The sequence below is a fragment of the Mirounga leonina genome, unplaced genomic scaffold (assembly GCF_011800145.1).
Source record: "Mirounga leonina isolate KUSES-001 unplaced genomic scaffold, KU_Mleo_1.0 Mir_127, whole genome shotgun sequence".
Taxonomy (NCBI): domain Eukaryota; kingdom Metazoa; phylum Chordata; class Mammalia; order Carnivora; family Phocidae; genus Mirounga; species Mirounga leonina.
The window spans coordinates 74,289,835-74,315,173 of record NW_023270316.1 but is presented as its reverse complement, the minus strand read 5'-3'; the positions used below and the strand labels follow the sequence as shown (position 1 = coordinate 74,315,173).

The following is a 25,339-nucleotide window of genomic DNA, read 5'->3' as shown; positions in this document are numbered from 1 at the left end:
GCAGGCAATAAAAGGTGTTCTGTAATCATGTCTTTGCATAGCATAGCCATATTTGAAGATGTTGCTATGATGTAATAATACTTTAAGTCATGTTGGACCTCTGATCTCCATAAGCAGAAAGATAGTTAATGGAGTGTATGCCTCATTAAAATGTAAACTTTTATATGTTCTTTCAAAGTGGTTATGTTGGATAGCATATAAAAGATCACAGACTATTTACCACAGTTATGGTTATTACTAATTGATTCATGTACTGTCACTAACAAATGGAAGTTTTGGCTCTAGAGCTAAAAACTACCAAATTCTACTACTAGACAAAGAAAAGAGAAAGAAAAGAAAGTAGCTTTTTTGGAGAATACTGTTTCAACATGGCATTAAGTACTAAAGGAAAAATTATCAAGTCTTTGAAGCCTTCCTTAATATTGGTTAAGCAACAAGACAAATACAAGAGTATTCATGATCGTTAGGGCCTTTCTGCCTTCTTCTCTTGAGACTTCCTTTAGATTGCATTCGCTAAAGAAATTTAGTGTTAGACATAGTGTTACTCTACTAAATCAGAATATCGTACCTGGGGCATATAGAATGCTACCATAAAAATAACATGAGGAGGGACCCATCGTTCATAATAGTGTTATTGAAACAACACAGCACTGTTCTTTGTTTGTGACTATACAGCATGCCCAAACTGAATCTTAAGTTCACTTACAAAAGTAGTGATGGTAATGGCTTTTAGCCCCAAGACCTGCTTCAGATCATACAATAGGCAGCAAGTTGCCTAGAAAAGTGATTTTTAACTATTAACTAGAGCTTTGGCCCCAAATCCTTGACAGAGAAACTGTTTATTCCCCCAACCAGTGCTAAAACCCCGGTTTGGAACTTGACAGTCTGATAAGTCTCGAACAAAATGAAGAACAAGAGAGGGAGTTTCTCCCCTTTTACCTTATAGTAGGCTGACCAGTACCACTCACCCCAAGGCTTCTCATGAATAGGCCCAGCTGCTGAATGAGTAAGAAAGCAAAAAAGGAGAGAGATTTTCCACTCCATCTAAAATAAAAGGAGGAGAGAGTGGTCAATGTTGTGCTCTGCTCTTGCCAGATCCAGAGAGAAAATTTTAGGATTGAGCACTTAAGTGCTGGAAAAGTCCATCACAGCAAACCAGTTAATCACTTTGCACCTCTGGAGGAGGGAGTGGGCTTGGGACATGGTGGAGGAGCAATGGGTGGTGAAAGGGTCTTTAACTTTTAATTGTATGTGACTTTATAGTTTGAATTGTTTATAATTGGAATGTATTCATGTGTTATTTATGTCATCAAGTAGGGGGGCAAAGAATCAGATTTTGCCAAATAACACAGAGGAAGGGTCTTTGAGGGCAGAAATAATGGGATAGCAATGACCTAGATCTGAAAGCTCTAGTCACAGGACACTGAAAACCAGTATGGCAGGAGCAGTGTGGGCTGTGGCAGGTGGGGCAGGACAGATTGATGGGAATGAGCTTGCGGGTGCCTTGCATCCCCTCATAAGGACTTTGAATCTTATTCACAAGTGGTGAGAGACTAGTTAAAGTAGAAATAATATTTTAGTAATAATAAAGCATAGCAAAAGCATTCAAAGACATTTTTGAAAAGGTTCATGCATACCACTGTCACTACTCTTTTTGTTCTAGTCTTTACCCATCGTACTTTTTTTAACCTATTTGTAATCACAGTCTATATATCTTTTTTTTCTTTTTTTGAAGATTTTATCTATTTATCTGACAGAGAGGGACACAGCAAGAACAGGAACACAAGCAGGGGGAGTGGGAGAAGGAGAAGCAGGCTTCCCTGCGGAGCAGGGAGCCTGAAGCAGGGCTCGATCCCAGGACCCCGAGATCATGACCCGAGCCGAAGGCAGATGCTTATTAATGACTGAGCCACCCAGATGCCCCTATATATTATTTTGTGTTCTGTTTTCACCCAATCTTATAAGAATTTTCCATGATACTACTATGGAAGATTTTAAGCAAGGGAGTGATATGATCAGCTTTGTCTTTTAGAAAGGTTACCCTGGCAACAGTACAGAGATGGATTGGATGGAAAATGAATCATAATGGGGTAAAGGGTAGGGAATGTGTTCAAGAGATGTTTAGGGAGTTCTGCCCCAGTGGACCAAAAGAAGAGAGTTCTAGCACAGACATAGAAGTTTCTTCCTGAGTCCATATTGGTAGTTGAGAGCAAGCCTTGCTCCTCAGCCAGATAGAAATGCTGCCTGATTCCTCTTGGAAAGCCCTCCTCTGCCTTCAATATTTTATGCTAGTTTCAGAGATCTGATTTCATTTTGAAGTAGGCTGAGCTCCGAGAGTCTCTGCAGAGTCTAACCCACTGGTGACTAATTAACAGTGCATGAAAGCAGTTTTACTTGTGCTAGGCAGCACTTGCAGATAGTGCACAGGGAATAGTGTTAATACTGTACTTCTTTAGGTACTTTGCCGGTTATTCCAGTGGTCTGGAGAGTGTGTGTGTGTGTGTGTGTGTGTGTGTAGTAATGATAGAGGTTCTGAAAACTTTTTCTTGAATGAATTATTGTTATTATGGTGTATACATTAATTGAAAAACTTGCTACATAAAGTTACTTTCAAAATGGTATATTAGGAAGGGAGCACTAGACTTAAGCCGTGGGGTAGATTCTGCTGTTGCTGCCCAGTCTTATAGGGCAAGTCATTTAATCTCTCGTGCCTAGTTTCTTCACCTTGAAAAATGTAGGAACCTCTACCGTTTCAGCAATTCTTTTCTTTTTGCTAGGGATAAAAAAATTTTTTTTGATCTGTAGTAGTTGATAGAATAATATACTGTAAGTTACATTTTGTCAGTAATAGCATGGGGGCTATTACTAAATATGGTTTGGGAAGCCTATGAACTAGTTTCCACTGTAAACAGCCTTCATTAAAATCTTTAATTTTAAGGTTGCTTCAATCTGTACTTGAAGGGCATTCTAATCTAGTTTCACTGTTATTTAGCAGACTGGTAGAATTAAAGACCAAGTAGACAGGGTAGCAGGGTGAGAAAGGTTTGGGGGTTGCTCTCCCCCACCCTTTCCTCTCTGTCCATCCTACCCCCTTATCTTCCTTCTTCCCCTCTTCTTCCTTCTTGCTGATGAGGGCACAAATCTCACATGTCAACGTAGTAGATACCGCTATAGCAGATTGTAGATGATAGTTAATCCTGTATATTTTTAGAGACTTTAACACTGTTTGAAATTTTACTTCTATAAAATCTCACTTTAAGTTTTAGCTTCTCTTTTTATTTAAACATAAAAATCTCAAAACTGTTCAGGTCATAGAAAATTCCTCTTCACTAATTCATTTAGAAAAGACTTTAGTAAATTGATTCTCTATAATTTATTTGTTTAGACATAGGTGCATACTTTGCCATTTCCAAAAAAAAAAAAAAGATACCCGGTGTCTCCTTCCTTTGCTATTTAGAATTAAGTCATCTTTGAAGATACATTTTCCCTTAAAGTTGCAGGATATTTTATTATAATTGAAAGAGTTGGAAGGAACCACAACATTATAACTTCCTGTCAGATGCTCCACAGTGAACACAGACTTGGCTAAATAAGCCAAGAAAAGCCTTATTAGCTCTACCTGGAGAAAAGCACTGTCATATTTGGGACTTCATGAGGTTTGCATATTGCTTTGCATATATATATACATAAAGTTTCTTTGGTGACTTCCTGTGTTTGATTTTAATTTTTGAGTAAATGAGATTTTGTAAAGGTGGATATGTTCTATTGGCATAATGTCTATTTAAAAGAAACCACTACTGTCTACTGAAAAAAAAACACTATTTTGTTTCCACAGAAACCTGCTAATATTTTAGTTATGGGTGAAGGTCCTGAGCGAGGAAGAGTAAAGATTGGTATGTTTTATCTTTGATAAGTCACAGTGTAGCACTCTTTTAACCCTTTTGCAGTCAGCAGTATCACTTCTAACTTTTGCTGTATTAATATGTGTATATTCATGTAGTTCCTTCTGATCAAAGCCATTTCTAAAGAGTTTACATTAAAAGTGAAAAATGTTTCACACTCTTAAAAGGTGTCAGACAATCTTTATAGAGATTGAAGTGTTCTAATTATAAAATAAGCCATGGAAGTTTCTTAGAAACCTTTGCCTTCATTAAAAATAGCCTAGGAGGTGAGTAGCTTCTATCCATGTTAAAAGCCAGCCTCACCTTTAGTCGCAAGGGCATATAGCATACTCGTAATTATAGCATCAGTTCTGTTCACCTGAGCCAGATGCGATCAGAACATTTGCCTCTGTTGACCTTTCAACATTAGGAATTACAAACTAGGAAAACCGCTGAGGCTGGATAGGTATAGAACAAATGAGCCTGTGTTATAGAAGGCCTCTACCTGATGGGAAAAGAAAGTAACAAGCATTCTGTACCTTGGCATGTTTTGTAATAGCTCTGTTTTCTTATATATCAGAGCAAAATTTTACCCAGTTCTGGTCTGGTACCTATAAGGATAAAACTGAATTTATTTATTCTAACTGGTTTTTTTCATTGTCATTTCTAAGTTGTGTTTGTCACATTTATTTAGTTTGTTTTGTGTGTGGGTAGAAGAAATGTTGTAACTAAATTATGTTAATTTAAAGGCAGCAGGATTGTGGGAGTTTATAAAAAAAAGTAAAGAGTAATTTCTGATTGCAACATTTAATATAAATTCAAATTATCAGCTAATTTGTACCACTTAACCAACAAAGAAAAACCTAAGTGTTCTTAACCCTTCTTTCCTTTCTTCCTCTATAAATTCCCCATCTCACTTTCCACTTTTAATTAGACTCTCAGAATACTCTTTTATCGTACAAACCTCACAAATTTTTTAGTGTCACAAACATTTGATGTACCTCAAAGTACTCCTAGTCATTGACTCCCTTTGAGAGCCAGGGCCTGTCAGTACCTACTCTACAGTCACCAAATGCCTGTTAAGTCCTTACTTTGTTTTGAAAAGTCCAATTTGGTTGCATCAAGTTCAAATGTAAGTTCAAAGTGTGCAAAATAGATAAGACCCAGCCAAACAGTAGTTACAGACATGTTTTTTATTAAGATTTGGGGAAATTTTATATAACAAAATAATCTAGTTTGGACTTACATGTAATGCACATGATGTTAGCAGGTTTGGGGGGATACTAACGGCTTAAAGCATTCACATTTAAGAAGATACATTAGTTCTTCTATAAACCAGTATTTAGTAATCTGAGTCATGGTTTTAATTCTTTACCAAATTTCTGTGTGTTTTTTTTTTTTAACCTCCTTAATTAAGTAGGTTAGACGAGGGCCTACTTCATTAAAAATGTATATTAGGAGAGCAAAACCAAACAAAAGGTGGATGAATCTTGAAATTTTTGATAGGTGGTATGAATAGGTGATTGTTCATTCGATGTGTATTTGATAAAAGCTATGTATAATGACACTAGATAGATACTAAAAGAGATGAAAAAAGACAGTTTTGCCTTTAAGATTATAGTTTAATAGGATAAACAGTCTGAATAACTGCACTACATATTAAACTGTGTCAAATGCCACAACTCCAGTTCTGAGCTAGGAGTTTATGACATTTGTCATATCATTTAATTTCTTCTTTTGAAAATTTTTTTTCCTCCTGAAAATGGAGGTGATTGAACTATATGACCTTTTAAAAGGTCTTTTCCAGCTTAAAAAAATTACTATGATTCTTTAAAGTTAAGTTAATAAAATTCAACCCAAATAAATGGGGAGGGGGCAGATAGTGGTGTTAACATACTGTATAGTCAATTTCTGATTACCCCAGTGATCAGGCTTATTGATGCATATAATGGAAAGCCTTACTGTAACTGATCTAGTTTCTCAGTGCTTGTGACCAATACAAAGAATGGACATGCAGCTTAACAACCCTGTCCCGAGTGGTGGCGTGACAGGCAGAAAGAAATCTGCCCAGGGGTGTAGGGTCAACCTTGACCTCTGGCAGCAAGCATATCTATAACCCAGGTGAAGAATTCAGCACATTTTCCCCATCTTACTAAATATCAGTGGTAAAATTAATCAACTAAATTTGTAAAAATCTATTGACTTAACATTATTATCTTTTTTTTTTTTACAGCTGATATGGGCTTTGCCCGATTATTTAATTCACCTTTGAAGCCTTTAGCAGATTTGGATCCAGTAGTCGTAACATTCTGGTACCGAGCCCCAGAATTACTTCTTGGAGCGAGACATTATACCAAAGCTATTGGTGAGTAGAACTAATTAAAATTCCATGACATTTTAAAAGTGGCTTTGTTATTGTGAAATATACATATTTCTATATATTAAGTCAAATAATACAGAAAATTATAAAAGTAAGAACAAAAACTATCCTAAAATTCCACTACATAGAAACACCATTATTAGCATTAGGAATGTAATATTCTAGCCATCTCTTTCTGATAGATAAATAGATACTTTAAAACTTTTTAAATATATGGGATCACACTATGCATTCTAAGTAAAAATGTATTTTAAATTTTACTTGAAAAGAGAAATAAGCACGGTAAAATTTCTAAACCATTAAACTTCAGACAAATGTTTCTTTCACCAAAAGAAATAGTTACTTCTAAAAGATCCCCTTGGAGTTAAGGAGAAAAAATTATGGAAAAAAGTAGAAGTTTAGAGTATCTTTAATTCACTTTTCAATTTTTGATTATGTTGATTACCTCCCTACTCTGAAGAATTAGGAAATTAGTACTCTTTTACTTCTTCCCCACTGACCTCTCAATTTATAAGCTATGTTAGAAATATCATTGTCATTATTATTACTACTTTGTTGATGTTTACGACATTTATTTTCTATTTACAAACCATAATTCCCACAGTTTATACTCAGATTATATATTGTAACGGATTCAGTGCTCAACTACCACAGTTCTTTTACCACATCTTTACCATTACTGACATCTTTATTCTGCCTCATTTTATTTCATTGAATTTTATCATCGCGTAATTTTCTTATGTGCTTTTCTTTTCTTTTTCCCTTGTTGTATGTCTTTACTGCTTACCTAACTTGTTCTGTGTTCTCCAGAATGCTATTGGGTCTGCTTTTGTTTTTCTTGGTTAACTCCATCCTGAAATCTTCTATGCTATGCTGTATTCTGGATTGATTTTCATCCTGGCTTTTTTTTTTTTTTTTTTTTTTAAATCCTCTGAGTTGGATATATTTCCTTCTGGGCTTTATTATTTTGCTAAAGCATATTCTCAGCTTGCTTTGGAAGGGTGTCTTGGAGGTAAATTTTCTAGTTCTTGTATTTCTGAAAAATGCCTGTGTCTTCCTATATCATGCAGTTTGGCCAGGTTTAAAATTCTAAGTACAAAATAACTTTCCCTCAGTATTTGATGATGCTCTTCCATTGTCTTGTAGCATGAGTGTTGCTAATGAAGATTCATGTCAGTCTTGTACTCATTCCTTGGTGGATTACCTGGGTGGTTTTTCTTTCCAAAAACAAATAGGATTTCTTATCCTTATATTTCACAGTAATGTGCTGGCCACTTGGTAGGCACATTCAATATGAAGTTCATATCCCACATCCCATGTCTGTGGAAAACTCTTAAACTAGTCTTTGATTTCTTCCTCTCTGTTTTCTGTGTCTCTCTTTCCTAAGCTGAGTGTGGGCAGATACTAGACTCCTGAGTCTGATCCTTTATACCACTTTACTTATGTTTTTCTGCCCTTGTCTTTTTTCTCTAAGAACCCCTTCTTATTCTCTATTAGTTTTTTGTATTATTTTATGGGAAAAAAAGCATCTCAACTATCTGTGAGGATGGTGATAACAGTGCTTTTTAATTGTTTGTGATTTGCTGTATTGCTGGAATAATTGTGTGTTTTCTTTATAGGCTCTCTTTTTATTTATATGTCTTGGTCTTTCCCTTCCACGTGGCAAGTGTTCTTCCACTATTTGTTGACCCTCAATTATCTCTTCGTATTTAAGAATCAGCTTACAGAAAAGTACTTGGGAACTCTGTGTACATAGATCATGGGGCTCATTGAGTGGCAGATTTCAGGGTGATCTAGCAGAGAACTACCATTAATGGAGGGATCCCCAAGTGCTAGCATGCACAAGCCTTTGTCCGGAGGCCATTCAAATTCTTTAGGGGAAGAGTCTTCCAACTTCAGGCTCTAGTTTTGTATACCTGGTAGCTCCAGGGCAGCGGAGGGGAGCAGGAGAAGGAGAATCAACTGTTCAAAACACAGACTTTGGAAAAAAAAAAAAAATACAGACTTTGTAGCTGGTCCTCTACCCAGAGTTGTACAAGACAATCCTGCTTCACACTCAGCAATAATACTGTGGCCTGGGGCCTTCTCTGAGCTGTTCCATCTGCCTTCCATCTTCCCGAAGTAAAGTGTTCTTATGTATCTCTGCCTAGATCAGGTCTTCATATGGCCAGTCTCTTTTTTTTCCATTCAGATCTTAGTCAAAACACTACCTCTTCAAAGAGAACCTCAATGGTCACAGTATAAAGTATACTGTATACTGTGTAAGTATAAAGTAGTGGGAAGTTCCCCATCCCACTTCCACCTTACTGCCTTGATAGCACTGAATATTATCTAAAATCCACTAAAATAGATAGACCTTGCCTAGCTGGTCACCCTAGTAGGCCAGTGCCTACATGGTACACAATGAGAACTCAGTACTCTTTGTTGAATGAATGAATGAATCTTGTCCCCAGTGATCTCCTCTTGTTCTTTTTGTTACTATGGATCACTATTACTTTTCTTACTTTGCTGCCATTTCAGTGTATACTCAAGAAGGGAAAAGAAGAAATATTTGTGATCATTCCCCCGTTCCCTCATATTAATCTTGAACCCAACATGCGTTTCTTCAGAAAATCTTTATGTTCACCAATCTTCATAACTGCTTTGAGATCACATTTCATTTTATAAAAAAGTAAAGGTAGATAAAGTTAAGTCAGTTAGATACAGGACTTCTCTGTACTACCTTTGCAACTTTTCTACAAATCTAAAATTACTCCAAAATAAAGTGGTTATTTTTTAAAAAGTCAATTAGAAGGAAAAGTAAAAATTATTGAAGCTAGTCCTGTTTTGGAATACATATTATTACCTACACATACATTTGGTTTTCTTTTTTTATAAGTATATTCTAAGTGCTTAGCATATAAACCAATATGATGCATAGCTATTTTTTCCACCTAGGAAATGAATATTTAAAAGCAGTGTTACTTTTGATAAGACATATTAACAGACTACACAAATAGGGAAGTGATTGCCTGGGATGCCTGGGTGGCTTATTTGGTTAAGCATCTGCCTTTGGCTCGGGTCATGATCCCAGCGTCCTAGGATTGAGTCCCACATTGGGCTCCCTGCTCAGTGGGGAGTCTGCTGCTCCCCCTGCTTGTGCTCTCTCTCCCTCTCCCCCTGGCAAATAAATAAATAAAATATTAAAAAAAAAAAAGGAAATGATTGCCTAATCTTAGCTGTTATCAACTGAAAACTTGAGACTTTGATTTAATTTAAATTAAAAAATATTCTATCTCAGAAGCTTGTGACTCTGACTTACTATTTATTACCTTTTTCTCAAGAAACTTATATTTTATTGTGAACATTGCAATTTGTTTAACCTATTATTATTCACTAGGACAATCTACAATCTGGCAGTTTTGATGCAGGGCTGTTTGTCACAAAGCTAAACTACCAGCAGTTAGGTAGATTCCCTTGTTCAAATGGCTTTATAATTTGCAAAAGAGAAGGCCTTTCTTCATATTTTTCCTCTCTTCCTCCTTCTCATCATCAAAATTTATTGGATAACTCTTAGGTAAACTTTTTAAAACTTAAGAGAAACCAAAATGTATGCAAATTAATCTGACTTGTAGCCTTAGCTTTGTCACTCAGGGTGTGTGTGTGCACGCACACGCTTACGTATGCACACATGCTCACCCTTATGCAAAGCATTTAGTTCTTTAGCCTCATTTTTTGAAGGTGAGAATTTAGACCAAATCATCTCTTAGGTCCGCTTTAACTCTGAAAGTTCTTCTGTGACCTTGGATAAAACAGTTGCTTCTGAGGTAGGAAGATTACAGAGGGAACTAACTGGGGTGCAGATGATTGAAACCAAGGTCAGGCCAGACCCTCTGCGGTGGTGACTTTCCAATCTTGGAAAACAGTTTTCTTTTATGAATACATTGGCTCAAAAATGTTACAATATGGGTATCTTTCAAATTACTTTTTTTTCAAGAGAGATAAATTATACATAAGCCATTTTTAATATAAATTTTTAAAAATAGAATAAAGGAATAAAAATGAATACCTCTTCCTTGATTCCAGTCTCTCCCACACAATCCCATTCCACCTATTACTTACATAAGTAGCCCGAGTGTCCATTAAAGTACAAATTCCCCACACCACAGTGAAAGCTACTTATCAAAAACTTGCCTAGCTTTTTTACTTCCCTGTCAGATAGTTGTAGTTTGAGCAGCTAATGGAAGAACTTTTATAGTTGAATGCACAGATTACTTATTCAGTAGTTCATTTTAATGGCATCATTTAGAAAGGTGAAATCTGCTAGTGGAGTTTGGTGGATTATATTAAACTGAAGGCTACTAAGAAGCAGCAAAAGAGCACAGGGAAAAATGTTGCTGTCCTCTATTACAAACAGATTTTAGTGCTGCAGTCTTTTATTCACTTGTACAAAGCTGCAAGCTGAATCATTAAACCAAAGGGAGTAAATAATAGGTTAGTAAACATTGTACTCCCAGTGACAAAGTTTAATTCAGTTTTGAGTGTTTTGGTGTTTTGTTTGGTTGACTTCATGGAGAAGGCTGAAAGAGGAGTTTCAATCTTTAATCATCACTAAAGCAGTCTTAAAGTTTTACTAAAGTATGGACTTTTAAACTCAGATGTTTGTTCTCAAATAACTGAATGCCCACTAATTATGTAGCATTCTATTAAGTGAGAAATATACTATAAGGTAGGGAGAATGAGAATTTACATCTATTGATTAATACATTATTTAACAAGCTCCCCTCCCCCATTTGGGTCTACATAGCCTGCTAATTGCTATCTGCTTAGCCTAGTTAGCTCAATAGCTACACAAAGCATCACAGATTTTGAGAAGTAGATGAGATTTATATTTTTTTCCTTTGGAAGGTCTTTCTAGAAGGAAATAGGCAGGTAGGTGAACAGGAAAGGACTTTTCCATGAACTTGGCACATTCTGAAAAAAAAAGTCAAGAAGGAGAGACTTATGTACACAGATTTAGAAATTTGTCTGAAATAATAACCTGCTTAGCTAACTTAACTTCATGATTAATGTCTGGATCAGGATTTTGAAGAAAGGAAGGATGATGAGATTGCCAAAAGGTAAGAGATAATAGAAAAGATACAGAGAAAGAAGTTATGAGGGTAAGGTTAAGCAAGGTTTAATAAACTATTTCTTCCTACTTTCTGACCTTTTATTTTAGAAGCAGTGTTGCTTTAAGGATAGCTACACTACTTACCTCTCATCTTCCTTTACATGTTAGTTTTCTTTAGTATTTTTCCTAGCTAACCAGAATGAGTTGTTAACGGTGTCTTTTGGATGCTATGAGTAGAGTTTTAAACATGCAAATTGACCCATTGGCCCTTTTCATGATGCTCCGCAGCTTTCCTATCTTCCCTTTGATGAAGATTCTCATAAGTCAAGTTATCATATGGGGTACATATGTAAAAAGAACAATCATAAAATAATTTTTCAGTTTACTTTATGATACTAAAAACAAAATAGCTTGGCTAGTATCTCTTCATACTTTCCTATATGGTGGTATTGGCTAACGTGGTTCTCTGGTGTGGGAGAAAACAGATACGCAAACACTGTCCTCTTTAAAACTCGCTTGCTTGTAGTAGGGTGTATCATCTTAATAAATAGATAATTGTTACTCTGAAATACATAAATATGATAATTTTACATTAAAGATCTATATTCCAATTGTAGATTTTAGGAATTCTGAGTTATTTTATAAATTAACATTTTTTTCTCATTTTCTATTTATGTGACAATTATTAACATACCTGAACAATTGGCTTTAATAAAATAGTGGTTTTTATTTTTCCCTCTATAGTTACTTATATTTACCACAGGTATTGGTTAGATCAGTCAAAAACCACTGATTGCTGTGTGCACACCATTGTATTTAGCGTAGAGAAGTTAACTTTGCCGGTTTAGGGCTTTGTTAAAGTAGGAACTGAATAATTTCAGTTTTAAATTCCGAAGTGGCATGTAGATCTTTCCTCTATTAATAACAATTCTATTGAGTAAAAGTCTAATATGAATGAAAGTTGGCTTATATCTTAAAGTGAATGAAAGGAATTTGTTGTACTACAGAGGAATCCATTTTGCCTGGCTTTTATAAGTAATTCTAGTGAATTTATACCTTTATACCTATCTTAAAGATAGTATTTTGCTCCCTATTTTCTTGTCCTTATTAAATTGCAAAATCTGACAGTACTGTAGCATAAAGAAATACTTTGAACAAAAAACTTGAAGTAGAAATGCAGTTTCATTAGAATATTTGAGGTCAGGCATTGTCTTTTTCCTATTGGAATAACACCTTGCTAACTAGTGCTAGCATGAGACGATAATTATTAGACTTTACAAATTAGCAAGTACGTAAACTATCTAGATAAAGAAAAAATATTTTTACCTCAAAAAATTGTCCTGATTGATTGTTTTTGGCAAGTATGCCCAATTTCAAAAGCTATTTGGGTTTTCTGTTTTTGTTCTATTTTTTTGTTTAATTTTGTTTGTTTGTGGTTCCTGTGCTCCATATGCAGCTTTGTATGTATTTCACAGATAAGGTAATGTTTGAAGCATTTAAAAATTGACAAAAATTTAGCTAATTTGATTTGAACTTGGAATGAAGCCACTGGGTGGAATGGAGGTGTAATAGAGAATGAGAAATTGGGGTGGGTCGGGTGGGAATATATATTTATAAATAATATTCCATGATATTTTTAATGATAATTGCTTTAGGAATTAATATGACTTACTAGGAAAAGAAAAGAAAGAAAAAACACTCCCCACCAAGATAAAAATGCATTTTCTTTTGGAAAGAACCACTTTATTTTCCTCCTTTCTTTTTCTTTTTTCCTTTCCTTTTTTTTCTTTTCTTTTTTTTTTTTTTTTCTTTTTGTTTTAAAGATATTTGGGCTATAGGGTGTATATTTGCAGAACTACTAACGTCAGAACCAATATTTCACTGTCGACAAGAGGACATCAAAACTAGTAATCCTTATCACCATGACCAGCTGGACAGAATATTCAATGTAATGGGATTTCCTGCAGGTACACATTATGTTTTTGTTTTTGTTTTTAAATCACTGTTGTTTGAACTTAGATATCTTCATGGGAAAGGTGTATATCTTTAGCTGATGAAAGCTACTCTTACTCAGTTCTTTATGATTTGCATTAATCAAAGATCCTTAGAAATAGCAAAATTTATAGAGTTCACATATTAGCATAAAGATATTTATGGGTTTTCTGAATTTGAGGAGTATATTTTTGTTTCATTTTATTTTTTTGTTTTGTTTTGTTTAATATTTGAAATGATAAAATATTTGCAATATCTGAATTAAAAGGTGCCTTTAGTTCTTACCAGGGGAAACTAATAAAATTCAGTAGTATGTATTTTTGTCTGGCAGCACATATAATAATACCATTACTTGGGATTTAAATACAAATTTTGAACATTATATATAGGGCACTGTACAGAATCACATTATATTGAATAATAGAATTTTTTACCCTATAACCCTTGCCAGTAAGAACATTCTTTTAAGTGTTCTATTAGAACAGCAACCTTGCCTGCACCGATTGGCAGCAGGGAGAAAGTTGTTTAGGTGTCTCATCACAGGCGTTAGACCCCTCAGTTTTTCAGCAATATCCCCATCCCTTGTTATGCCATAGCAGAGTAGTTCATCAGGCACTAAAAACTCTGCCCAGAGGCCTAGAATAATGAAATTTTGCTTTAAAAACCTACATAATATTGGCTAGTCAGGTATTTATTAGAAATTGTTTCTTATTAGGAATTTTTCTCAGGTCAGGGTAACTCAAGACTAATACAGAAATACCTGGGAGTTATAATTTCACATTCCCTTGTAGGAGTGTTAACACAGATACTACCTTTCTGCAGAATTGGTCAACAGGCCCTGTGAAGACTGCTTTTTTGTGATGAGAATTTTATTTATTCACTAAATATTTGAGTACCTGCCATGTGCCAAGCACTGTGTTATGCATAAAATAATGTTGATATAACAGGCATGATTCTTGCCTCCTTGGAGTTTATATTGTACTACTCTAAGTAGAATGTTTAAATAATAGCTATAGTTTGAGTAGATGGAGAAGAATGGCCTTTTCTTCCCACTTCTGAATGTGTCCACCATTTCTAAGACCCGAGAGAAAGGAACATGGCTTACAAGGGGGTGGAAGAGGGAGGTGGCCTCTGTAGGAAATGATTTTTTAATGTGTAATTCAACAGTTAGGGGAGGCTCAGCTTATAAGGAAGTTGAAAAGCAGGCAGTAGGGTTTAGATTTAATGTGCAAAAGAATGAGAATCCATGATAAGTTCTTGAGAATTAGTGACATGGTTTATGTTATATTTTAGAAAGATTAGTATGGTTGTGGTAGGTAAAAATCAATTAAAGAGAGGTAACTGAAGTCAGGGAAGCCAGCTGTTTCCCTGTATAGCGGTACTCCAGGTGTAAAGTGATAAAAAGGATGGAGAATAAAGGACAAATACAGAATTTTTATATGTAATTGCAGGAAAAGTAAAAGATTATCTCAGGATGTCTAGCTTGAGAAACTAACAAAATAGAGAAATTGGAGCAAGGAAATAATTAAGGAGAAAATCCCATGTAGGAGTTTAAAGTATGTATTTAGTTGACTTTACAGTGTGGTATCTTTGGAGGCTAGGTTGCACATATCTGTCTAAGTAAGTTGAAGGCAGATGTCTCAAGGTAGCTGTGAAGCTACCTGTCGTAGTACTGAGGCTAGTAGTAGTCTTTCCGCACAAGGCCGTTGACAGTGATGACGAAAACTAGCCCTCTAGCACGTATTGTTTGAGCAACTCTAAGGCCAGCAAACCACCTGAAACATTTTCTGCCTCATGTAAATAGCTGGGGGTGTTTTCGTTAATGGTGCTGAAACTAGCCAAGCCACCAGCTCACTTATTTGCATACTAGTTATGTCCTACCCTGTTCTATTCCAGACAGTTGTTGCTGCTCACATTGATTGCTGCTGTAAAAACAGTGTATTTAATAAAGTGAACGTAAGGAGGGACATGTAAAAAAAAAAAAAATGCATCTTACAGCTACAGAGGGGAAAGATAACACATTTGTCATTGAAGACACTGGTTGCTGATTTAACCAAGAAATTGGGTGGAAAGGGGGAAAGAGTGGTTTTACAAACAGAAATAGAAATATTTATTAATAACTTATTCCTCTCTACTTACAGAAATTGAGGTAACTTATAGTAAGTTACATAGAAAGTAAGTACTAAAAAGATAAACTAGAGAGCTAATGCTATACAAGGGATGAGAATTCTATTTATAGGTCAAGATAAGATGTTTACTATAGCTAGTCATTTATTTGAGGTCTGTGCTTTCATGGAGGCTCAAAGTGTATAGGACATGTGATGAAATTGAGGTAACTTTTTTTTAATTCTTGAGAATAGGAACCTAGACAACATAAAATTTTATCAATGTATTTCACAGATAAAGATTGGGAAGATATAAAAAAGATGCCTGAACATTCAACATTAATGAAAGATTTCAGAAGAAATACGTAAGTTGGAAAGAAAGTAGACCCTTTGTTGATTTTTGCTTTTCCAGAATCCTCAGTATAAGATTGAATACTCAACAGAATACTGAACATAAGCTTATTCTAATAAATAATTTTACTTCTTTACTTAATAAATATTTTATCTTTTAAGATGTTTAAATGATATAAAGAAGGTAAACAGCTAATTTTAGTGGCTGATTTGGATATGAGAAAGAAACTCTTACCATACTTAATTACTTTCTGGAAGCGAGCATCAATGGAAGGGATCACAGCTAAAGCAGTAAGAGACTGAAATAAGCAACCTTGCTAGCCATCAGTTGCCCACCCACCTGGGTTGTGTAGTCATTTTAAACAAGTTTTAATAGAGAAGAAGGAATATTTCATTTATTTACAATGCAAGATCATAGCATTGGGAGAGGACAGTTTATAGGCCTATAACAAATTTTTAAAAATTTTAAGTTTATTTTAAGCTTACTAGTAAGGCTGAATTAAACATTTGACCCATATGTTATTTCAGAGAATTGTTGAGATAACAGTCTTATAAAAAAATAACTATTCAGTATATATTATTTATGAAATTATCTTGTGTTTACTCAGTGGTATCCATTCATAAGTGACTAGTGTGAATATTGAATGAAATATGAAATTGAGCTAATGTTATGCCGATTATGCCATTTTCAATAAATAATCTTTATTGGTTGTGATTAAAATAATTGTTTGGAAAAGCTTCAGCCAATGTAAAATTAACCTCAAAATCTAATATAGATATTTCATAGTATTTCTCTTTCAGGTATACCAACTGCAGCCTTATCAAGTATATGGAAAAACATAAAGTTAAACCAGATAGTAAAGCATTCCACTTGGTAAGCTTTAGAGAACAATAATAAAATTTTTTTCACAGATTAGCTAACCAGAGGCTTTTTGGGGTCAGTTTATATGGTAATTTAGCACTTTTAGAGTACTTTAATGATAAATGCAGGCATCTTGTTGCTGCATTTTAGTAAAGGCATGAAAATACTTGTTTTTCCAAACCCTTAACATGGTTTAACAGACTAATGTTTGGTTACATTAGATTTTTTAAAGAGAGTTATTGTGGGGCGCCTGGGTGGCTGTCGGTTGGGCAGCTGCCTTCGGCTCAGGTCACGATCCAGGGTCCTGGGATTGAGCCCCGCATCAGGCTCTTTGCTCAGCGGCGGGAAGCCTGCTTCTCCCTCTCCCTCTGCCTGCCGCTCCCCCTGCTTGTGCTCTCTCTCTCTCATATCTCTCTCTCTGTCAAATAAATAAATAAAATCTTTAAAAAAAAAAAAAGTTTTGAAGACAGTTACTGTACCAAGCCTGTGAAGAACATTTTTAAAATTACATTTATTGGTTTTCATCGATTATTTTAAAATTTCAAAAATTTCAGAGAAAAATCTAAAAGAAAACCATCCCACTACTCACAAGTAACTTTTATAGATTATTTTGTATTTCAGCTCTTTGAAAGATTATTTATAAAATTTTTAACTCCCAAGATACTCTTACAAACTTGGGTATTAGAAGTCCTTCGGTGGGGACGCCTGGGTGGCTCAGTCGTTAAGCGTCTGCCTTCGGCTCAGGTCATGATCCCGGGGTCCTGGGATCGAGTCCCCCCACATCGGGCTCCTTGCTCAGTGAGGAGCCTGCTTCTTCCTCTCCCTCTGCTGCTCCTCCTGCTTGTGCTCTCTCTCTCTCTGACAAATAAATAAAAATCTTAAAAAAAAAAAAAAAAAGTCCTTCAGTGATTGTGCGCATTATTTGCTTTTTCTGGAAGAATATGAGAGATGCAGTATTTATTACTGTATAATGGAAAAATAGTTTGACTTAGAATCTAAATGAATCCATGCGCTATTGTAATTTATGACATTATATTCAACTTGCCAGCTTAAATTTGTTTACAATAAAATTTCCATTTTTACATGATAACAATTAAAAATGATTTTCAGTTTTATGGGTTTTTTTAAAGTTATATAACATACAAAGGGGAAATTTCAGGGAACAGGTTGTATTGTATTTGGCTTAAAATTCTTTTAATCCTTTATTCTCAATATTTTTAAATGAGTTCATTAAATGGGAATTTTTTTGTCTTGAAAGTGTTGTATTTTCCTTTATCACAGTAGCAGGCCACTTGCAAACATTTCTTCTGTTTCTGCTTTTTCTTCTCTGTCTACTGCTTCTGCTTCTACACCTTCTGTTTATTTTTATATCATGTCATATGTCCTATATTTCGTATCAGCAACTTAAAAAGCAGGGCCTAACCTATCTTATTACCACACAATATATTATTATCCAAATAATGGTTTCTTATAATGTACTTACAACAGAACTCAAATAGGAGGGTAAGTTAGATCCTTCAAAATTATGAACTTATTTATTCTAACAAAATAATGATAATAGTGGTAGACCAAAAGTCACAATTCAGGGGACTTGCTCTTACTTACCCCCAACTTGCTGCTATTCAGTGTAGTCTAAAGTGACTCTCACAACCATCATCACTGAAATTCCAGAGATATACTTCCCTCACAGCTTAGTTGCTTATTTTTACTGCGGTGACCTATCTTGGGTGGGCCCATCTGAAAGCTCTAATGTAACTCCTATAAAACCGTTGAGCATTTTAAATGGCAAATCCATGCTTTTCCTTTCAACTCTAAAAATAAAGTTGTGCTTCCACTGAAATATCAGATCATCAAAATTAAATTTAAATCTCACCATTCCAGTGTTTCCTCTGTATTTTTCAGTATTTTATGTCCTTCTGTCCTTTGGTTGTGTCATGTCCCATCAAGTCTCAACGCATCTGTTGGTGTTCAAGTAAGGTGTCCCAGTCCACAGCACTAGTGACCTGAGAACTTGGTAGAAAGGCCACTTCTCAGACTCCTGCGCAGATATCCCAGAACTCTGGGAGTGGGGCCTAGCAGTCTGCTTTCAGAAGTGCTCCAGGGGCAATAGTGATGTACTCTGAAGTCTGAAAACCACCGCATTAGATCAAAGAGGATAAGCTGAGAGACCACTGTCTGCTCTTAAATCACCTACTAAAATCAAATGTTCTAAAATAAATAAATAAAATAAATAAAAATAAATCAAATCAAATATTCTAGCTCATAAAGTCTTAAGTAAACTATGTTTTAACCAAAAAATACTGAATTTTCACATTAGTGTGACATTTCTGTAGGTAGCAAAATAATAATAATAATAATGGCAGCTAACACATAGTGCTTTATTTGTGTCAGGTACCATTAGAATTGCTTTCCATATATTATCTCATTTAATTTTGAAAACAAACCTATTTTTAGGTGCTATTTTTAATCTCCATTTGACAAATGAGGTTACAAAGAGATTAAGCACCTTGTCCAAAGTCACTCAGCTAATAAATGTCAAGACTTGAACCCAAGTGGTATCCTTCGAATCTCCATTCATAACCCCTCTGTACTTTACCAGTTCTGTATCAAGCACCGTATTTAGACTAGGAGAGCACTGGCCAGGAGAGCTTTCTCTGATGATCTGTGCTGTCCAGTAGGGAGCTTCTAGCCACATGTGGCTCTTGAGCTCTAGAAATGCACCTGATATGACTGAGAAATTGATTTTTTTTAAGTTTAATTTGGTTTTAAATCTAAATAGCCACATGTGGCTAGTGTATTATTTGTTATAATAATTTTCCCCTTAATAAAAAAGGAATAGAAAATACAAGATTTTAGTCCTGTTCTAAATTGGACAAAGCAATCTGCATAATATAGATCATTGGTTTAGAGTAAGAAGTAAGTTTAGTTACCTCTTAATAGAAGAACCAAGTAAGATCATGATTATTAGAATGATTAAATGTGAATTACTACATTAAATGTAATAAGTTTTTCTGTTGTTAATTTGGGGGAATAAATATCCTTCAAATTGTGGTGTTTTCATCAAAAAACATATACGTCCCATGTATGGCCAAGGATATAACTATGAGAAGTAACACAGTAATGTTTTTATGATTTATGGTTTCAGCTTCAGAAGTTGCTTACGATGGACCCAATAAAGCGAATTACCTCAGAACAGGCTATGCAGGATCCCTATTTCTTAGAAGATCCACTTCCTACATCAGAGTAAGTGATCAATTTATTAACTCACCAGCATGGTAGGATTTTTTGGAGCGTGCTTGTTTGAGTTGTCAACTCCAAGTTGCCACTCCTCTTACATGGGGACCTGGGGAAATCCCAATGACAAACAAAAAAAATTAGCTCTGATGTCTGAGCTGTCATTTCGGGCTTTTACAGGTAAGAACCACTCCTGTTCACGTCTTGCTTTATGAAACCTTGCCATCTTTAGTTTCAGTGGGGCTCCAGTTACTCAGTGGCAGGTTGATTATGCATGCTGTAGCTCACTCAGACTCACTGAGATTGCCCACTGCTTGCAGTTACAGTTTTATGTTCCAATTGCAAATCCCATTCCCAAATAAATTTGTGTTCCCCTTGTCATCTTTTATTTTATGTGTAGAAGGGAGAGTAAAAAAAAAAAAAAAAAATTGTGTTCGAATAGTGACATTTCCTCTGGAATCTGTATTTGGGTTGTGATAATAAAAGAGTGAGGCTGGGATAAAAGAAAGTTGAGTCATATTCGATGATTATTGATTATTTTTATACAATGAAAAGTCCTCCCATGACCTGCTATAATGTCACTGATTAGAAGAAGATTCATCTTGTCACAGTTGCATGAAAGGTGCTTATTTTACAAATATGGAAACAAAGTCCCTCTTAGAAGAATAAAATAAAGCATCTGAAATATTGATTGGCATACCAGAAATCGTTTTTCTTTTTTCTTGTGAGCAGTGTTTTTGCCGGTTGTCAAATCCCTTACCCAAAACGAGAATTTTTAACAGAAGAAGAACCTGATGACAAAGGAGACAAAGTAAGTATTAAAGTACATTTGGCTGCTTCTTGTTTTATTCAATGCTACCGTAACATTTTCTTGTTTGTATTTGGTTCTCCTTCTGAGTTGAACTTTATTTTTCTGTTTAACCAATTGAGAAGAACCAGCAGCAGCAGCAGGGCAATAACCATACTAATGGAACTGGTCACCCAGGGAATCAAGACAGCAGTCATACACAGGGACCCCCGTTGAAAAAAGTGAGAGTTGTTCCTCCTACCACTACCTCAGGTGGACTAATCATGACCTCAGACTATCAGGTATTTCCAATTTATTTTGTACTGACTTGCCATATCAGTATTTGTATATGGGTTTGTGACCTTTGGAAAATGCAGTATAACTAAGAAAATGCTGACCTTTATGTACCTGGGGAAATATACTGACGTGAGTGTTATTGACATGGAAAAGTACTGACTATGGTACAGTACAGGGTACCTACTGACTTTTGAATTAGACAGACCTGGAATGATCCAACTTAAATCATGCCATTTATTAACTATGTGACCTTGGACAAATAATACAACATTTCCTGGCTTTAGTTTTTCATCTGTAAAATGAGACTAGCCAAGCCTTACTTGTAGTTCTTATAGGAGTAGAAGTAATAAATCCTAGCCCCTGACTTGGGGTAGGCGTTCAATCAATGCTGTGTATTGTTTTCAAACAACAGCATACCAAGAATGATTAAGAACACAGGCTTTCAGGGGCGCCTGGGTGGCTCAGTTGGTTAAGCATCTGCTTTCAGCTCAGGTCATGATACCAGGGTCCTGGGAATCTAGCCCCAAGTTGAGCTCCCTCCTCAGCGGGGGCTCTGCTTCTCCCTCTGCCTCTGCCCACCCCACCCTCTGCCCTGGTTATGCTCTCACTTGCTTTCTCTCTCACGTAAATAAATAAAATCATAAAAAGAACACAGGCTTTCAGATCCCAACCCAGCCACTGACTTTGGGTAACCTTGAGTAAGTAATCCAGATGTTCTCAGTTTTCTCACTTGTAGAAGTGGATGATGGCAAGGATTAAATGAAAGGACGTACACTAAGGCACAGCAGCTAGCCTGCTGTCGCGTTTAAGAGATGTTACCACTTCTTTCCGCTTTTATTATCATTACCCTCATTAAAATTTCTAGTAGCATTCATAGTACACAGTAAGCACTTCTTAAGTGTTGGTGGTGGCGCTAGTGATGACTGTAATCATAAGAGCTTGATCGTACTTACCATGCCAGCTTTTATACTAAGCATGAAACCTACATTGTTTCCTTTGATCATTATGGTAACTCTGTGAGGTAAGGGTTGTCACTGTCATTTCAGAGATGCTCAGAGAGGTTAAATAACTTTCACGTGTTCACCTGCCGAGCTGGGGGTAGACCCAGGACACGGGCTTAGAGCTGACAGCCAGGGCTGCTCCGTTGCCTGCTTGTCAATCCCATCATGTGGCATCATCAGTTTCTTTGCAGAAAGACCGCTTGGGAAATCCTGTACCACCTCCCTGCTTGTTCTAATCATATTGCCAGCTCACCTGGGTCTCTGTGTGGGAAGGACACCGAAAACTTGACCAATTAGAGTTATTTACCTACTGAAAGAGTAAAGGAGATCTTACTAAACTAGTAAGGTTCCCAGAGCCTGCTATGACCTTTCAGAAATGAGATCTTAACTCTTTGCTTTAGTTAAGGAGAGGTCCCATCTACCAAACCATGGAAATTTTTGTCTGCCTGGGTAGTAACTCTCTTCCAGGAAACTAAACAAGGAAATCAAGGACAGACATCTCTGGGGGTTGATGTTTGTTCCGGCATCTTTTTCTCCCCATCCAGATGGGGAGAGTGCATCCCTCTTGGCTCTAGAACGTGTTTGCACACTGAGGTAATAGCATCCTTAGAATGAAGCAGAGCAGTGCTGGGACCTTCGCTATTGAAACCAAGAAAATTGCTGTGCTTCTTTGTTTCTTGATGTTATCATTGTGGTTGGTTTTTGTAGTGACTGTAATTTCATGTGTCCACTCTTTTTAAAATCTTTAAAATCTTTTTAAAATTTAAAAATATTTTGCTAAGGTTGGCAGAATTTAGCATTATATGATTTATTGAATATGCCTTGAAAGAGGAAAGTAGTAAATTATGGTTAATCAGTTATCATGTTTGTCTTGGGAGCTAATAATAAGAGAGAGAGGTGCAGGAATGGGAATAACAATGTAATAGATCAAAATCACAGGACTGTAAACTCGATCACTGTTTTTTCCCTTTGTGGTCTTTTTAAAATTGAGAATACCATTCTTCTGACATTTCTATAATTATAAACTTTTGTATATAACTTGTTGCAGAAAATGATTCATTAAAGGGCATAAAAATATTTAATAACAAAGAAAAGGATTCTACGCCACCTTTTCTTGTCCTATTCATTTTTATTCTTTAGTCATACATGTGCTGGGAGGCTTCTGTTGAAGAAACTAGCATGTCAATTAGCTTTGAATTTCTTAGTATATATATAAGTTCACGTATAAACATCTCAAGCAAATTGATTATTACTTATCAGATAGTTACAAAACAGCTTAAAAGGGGGATTACTGCTATAGAAAAACAGTGAACTGCACTACATAGAAATAAGACCCAGCTTAATGTTACTTACTGGCAATACTTCTGACCTTAGCTGATATTAAAAGATTGGGGTTTTTTGTCATTTTCATTCTAAAGCCTAGTACATGGCACAAGACTTTTTAATTGTTACTGCCTTGAAAGAAATGCCATTGCAAACCTCAGCCTCACTGGCTTGGGGCAGAGCCAACTCTTAGGAACACCTGACTCTCATTTCTGGCTCGTTCTTCTTTTGCAGCGTTCCAATCCACATGCTGCCTATCCCAACCCTGGACCAAGCACATCACAGCCACAGAGCAGCATGGGATACTCAACTACCTCCCAGCAGCCTCCACAGTACTCGCATCAGACACACCGGTACTGAGCTGCGCTGGAATGTTGTCAATGCACTGTTGCTAGCGCTGCAGGACTGACGGTGCAGCTCTCTGCGGGAACCTGGTATGGGCCATGGGCATGTACTGTACACCCACATCCTCAGGCTGTCCAGTAGCCGAGTTCCACCGCTTTTCACAGACCGGGGTAGTGGCTTCCAAGTTGTACCTGTTTTGGAGTTAGACTTGAAAGAAAGTGCTAGCACAGTTTGTGTCGTGGATTTGCTACTTCCATAGTTTACTTGACATGGTTCAGACTGACCAATGCATTTTTTTCAGTGACAGTCTGTAGCAGTTGAAGCTGTGAAATGTGCTAGGGGCGAGCATTTGTCGTTGTATGTGGTGAATTCTTTCAGTGTAACAACGTTATCTGACCAATAGAACACACACACACACAGAAGTTTAACTGGTACTTGAAACATACAGTATATGTTAACGCAACAAAATAACCCAGACTCAAAGTGAGATTATTTTGGTACACCTTTCATTTTAGTGTCTTATCAGTGGGCTGATTCATTTTCTACATTAATCAGTGTTTTTTGACCAAGACTATTGCTTGGGTTTTTTTGAAAGTACAAAAGCCACATAGTTTTTCCAGAAAGGTTTCAAAACTCCCAAAGATTAATTTCCAACTTATAAGTTTGTTTTTGTTTTCAATCTATGACTTGACTGGTATTAAAGCTGCTATTTGATAGTAATTAAATATGTTGTCATTGATATAAACCTGTTTGGTTCAGCAAACAAACTGAAATGATTGTCATAGACAGTGTTTTATTTTTCCTGTTGGTGTTGCTGATTAGTGAGCATGCTTTAAGATGAAAAAAGCATGAATGATAACTTCCTCTGAAAGGTGCGGCATCCGATTCAGATATTTTGTCCTGATTTTAAAGCTGGTTGGTGTAGTGCTATTAAAATTTTGTTCAGTTAATTTTACTTTTTAAAACTTGTTCGCACGTTGTTTAGGGTGCCCTTACTTCAGCAAAGGAGAAGGAGTAGGAGAGCCTTAGAATTTTTGAGGAAAAAAAAAAAACCTATAACATACAATGTACTGTATCAAACTATTTTACATGAATGACACAAGTATTCTGAATTAAAAAAAAAATTGAACATTGTTAAAAACAAGGTGTTATGTAATAAATTTATTTTTCATAAATCAAAATACGAAGTCGGCTCTATTTTTATATACACAGAAGTGTTTTATTTTAAAGCATGCCTTAACAAGTGGCCTCTAAATAAATCTCTTCAGTTGTTTTCCTTAATAGTGTCTATATATTCAGCCTCCAGAGTAGAGTGGAGTATAATGACTTATGATTTAGATATGGATTCTTTGCTCTGTTGCACTTAGCACTATAATAGAAGATGTCGACTAGACACCTTTCTAATTGAAAGAATTATGATGAGCCTTCCATTTCTAGAATAAGGCCTAATTCTGTGTTAGGCTGGGAACAATTTGTTTTAGCCCAAATAATTATTTTTCCTCCCTCCTTCAGCACAAAACACAGAAGATTAAAAAAGCTAACATAGTTTTTTTCTTAAAAAGTCAGCTCATTCCTATAAAAACATTCTAAAACATTTGAAGAACTGAGGAATTCCAATCCTGATAGGCCTGACTATAGCAGTAAGTATAATTCAGGAGCCGAATCTGCATTTCCATGTTCTGTCTCCCC

At 35.8% G+C, this 25,339-nt stretch overlaps 1 protein-coding gene across 3 annotated transcripts in view; it reads left to right on the top strand.

The window, feature by feature from the left end:
- The window catches only part of CDK8 (cyclin dependent kinase 8), a 127,248-nt gene extending 102,164 nt beyond the window's left edge, over positions 1-25,084 (top strand). For 2 of the 3 annotated variants that reach the window (XM_035003657.1, XM_035003659.1), the window contains 9 exons: positions 3,836-3,893; positions 6,115-6,246; positions 13,177-13,320; positions 15,746-15,815; positions 16,603-16,675; positions 19,809-19,906; positions 20,630-20,708; positions 20,828-20,986; positions 23,540-25,084. In XM_035003657.1, coding sequence (XP_034859548.1) covers positions 3,836-3,893; positions 6,115-6,246; positions 13,177-13,320; positions 15,746-15,815; positions 16,603-16,675; positions 19,809-19,906; positions 20,630-20,708; positions 20,828-20,986; positions 23,540-23,665 — 939 coding nt within the window. In that variant the 3' untranslated portion in view covers positions 23,666-25,084. The remainder of the gene's footprint in view (positions 1-3,835; positions 3,894-6,114; positions 6,247-13,176; positions 13,321-15,745; positions 15,816-16,602; positions 16,676-19,808; positions 19,907-20,629; positions 20,709-20,827; positions 20,987-23,539) is intronic. The other variant, XM_035003658.1, reaches the window with a different exon arrangement.
- Positions 25,085-25,339: the final 255 nt, after the last annotated feature.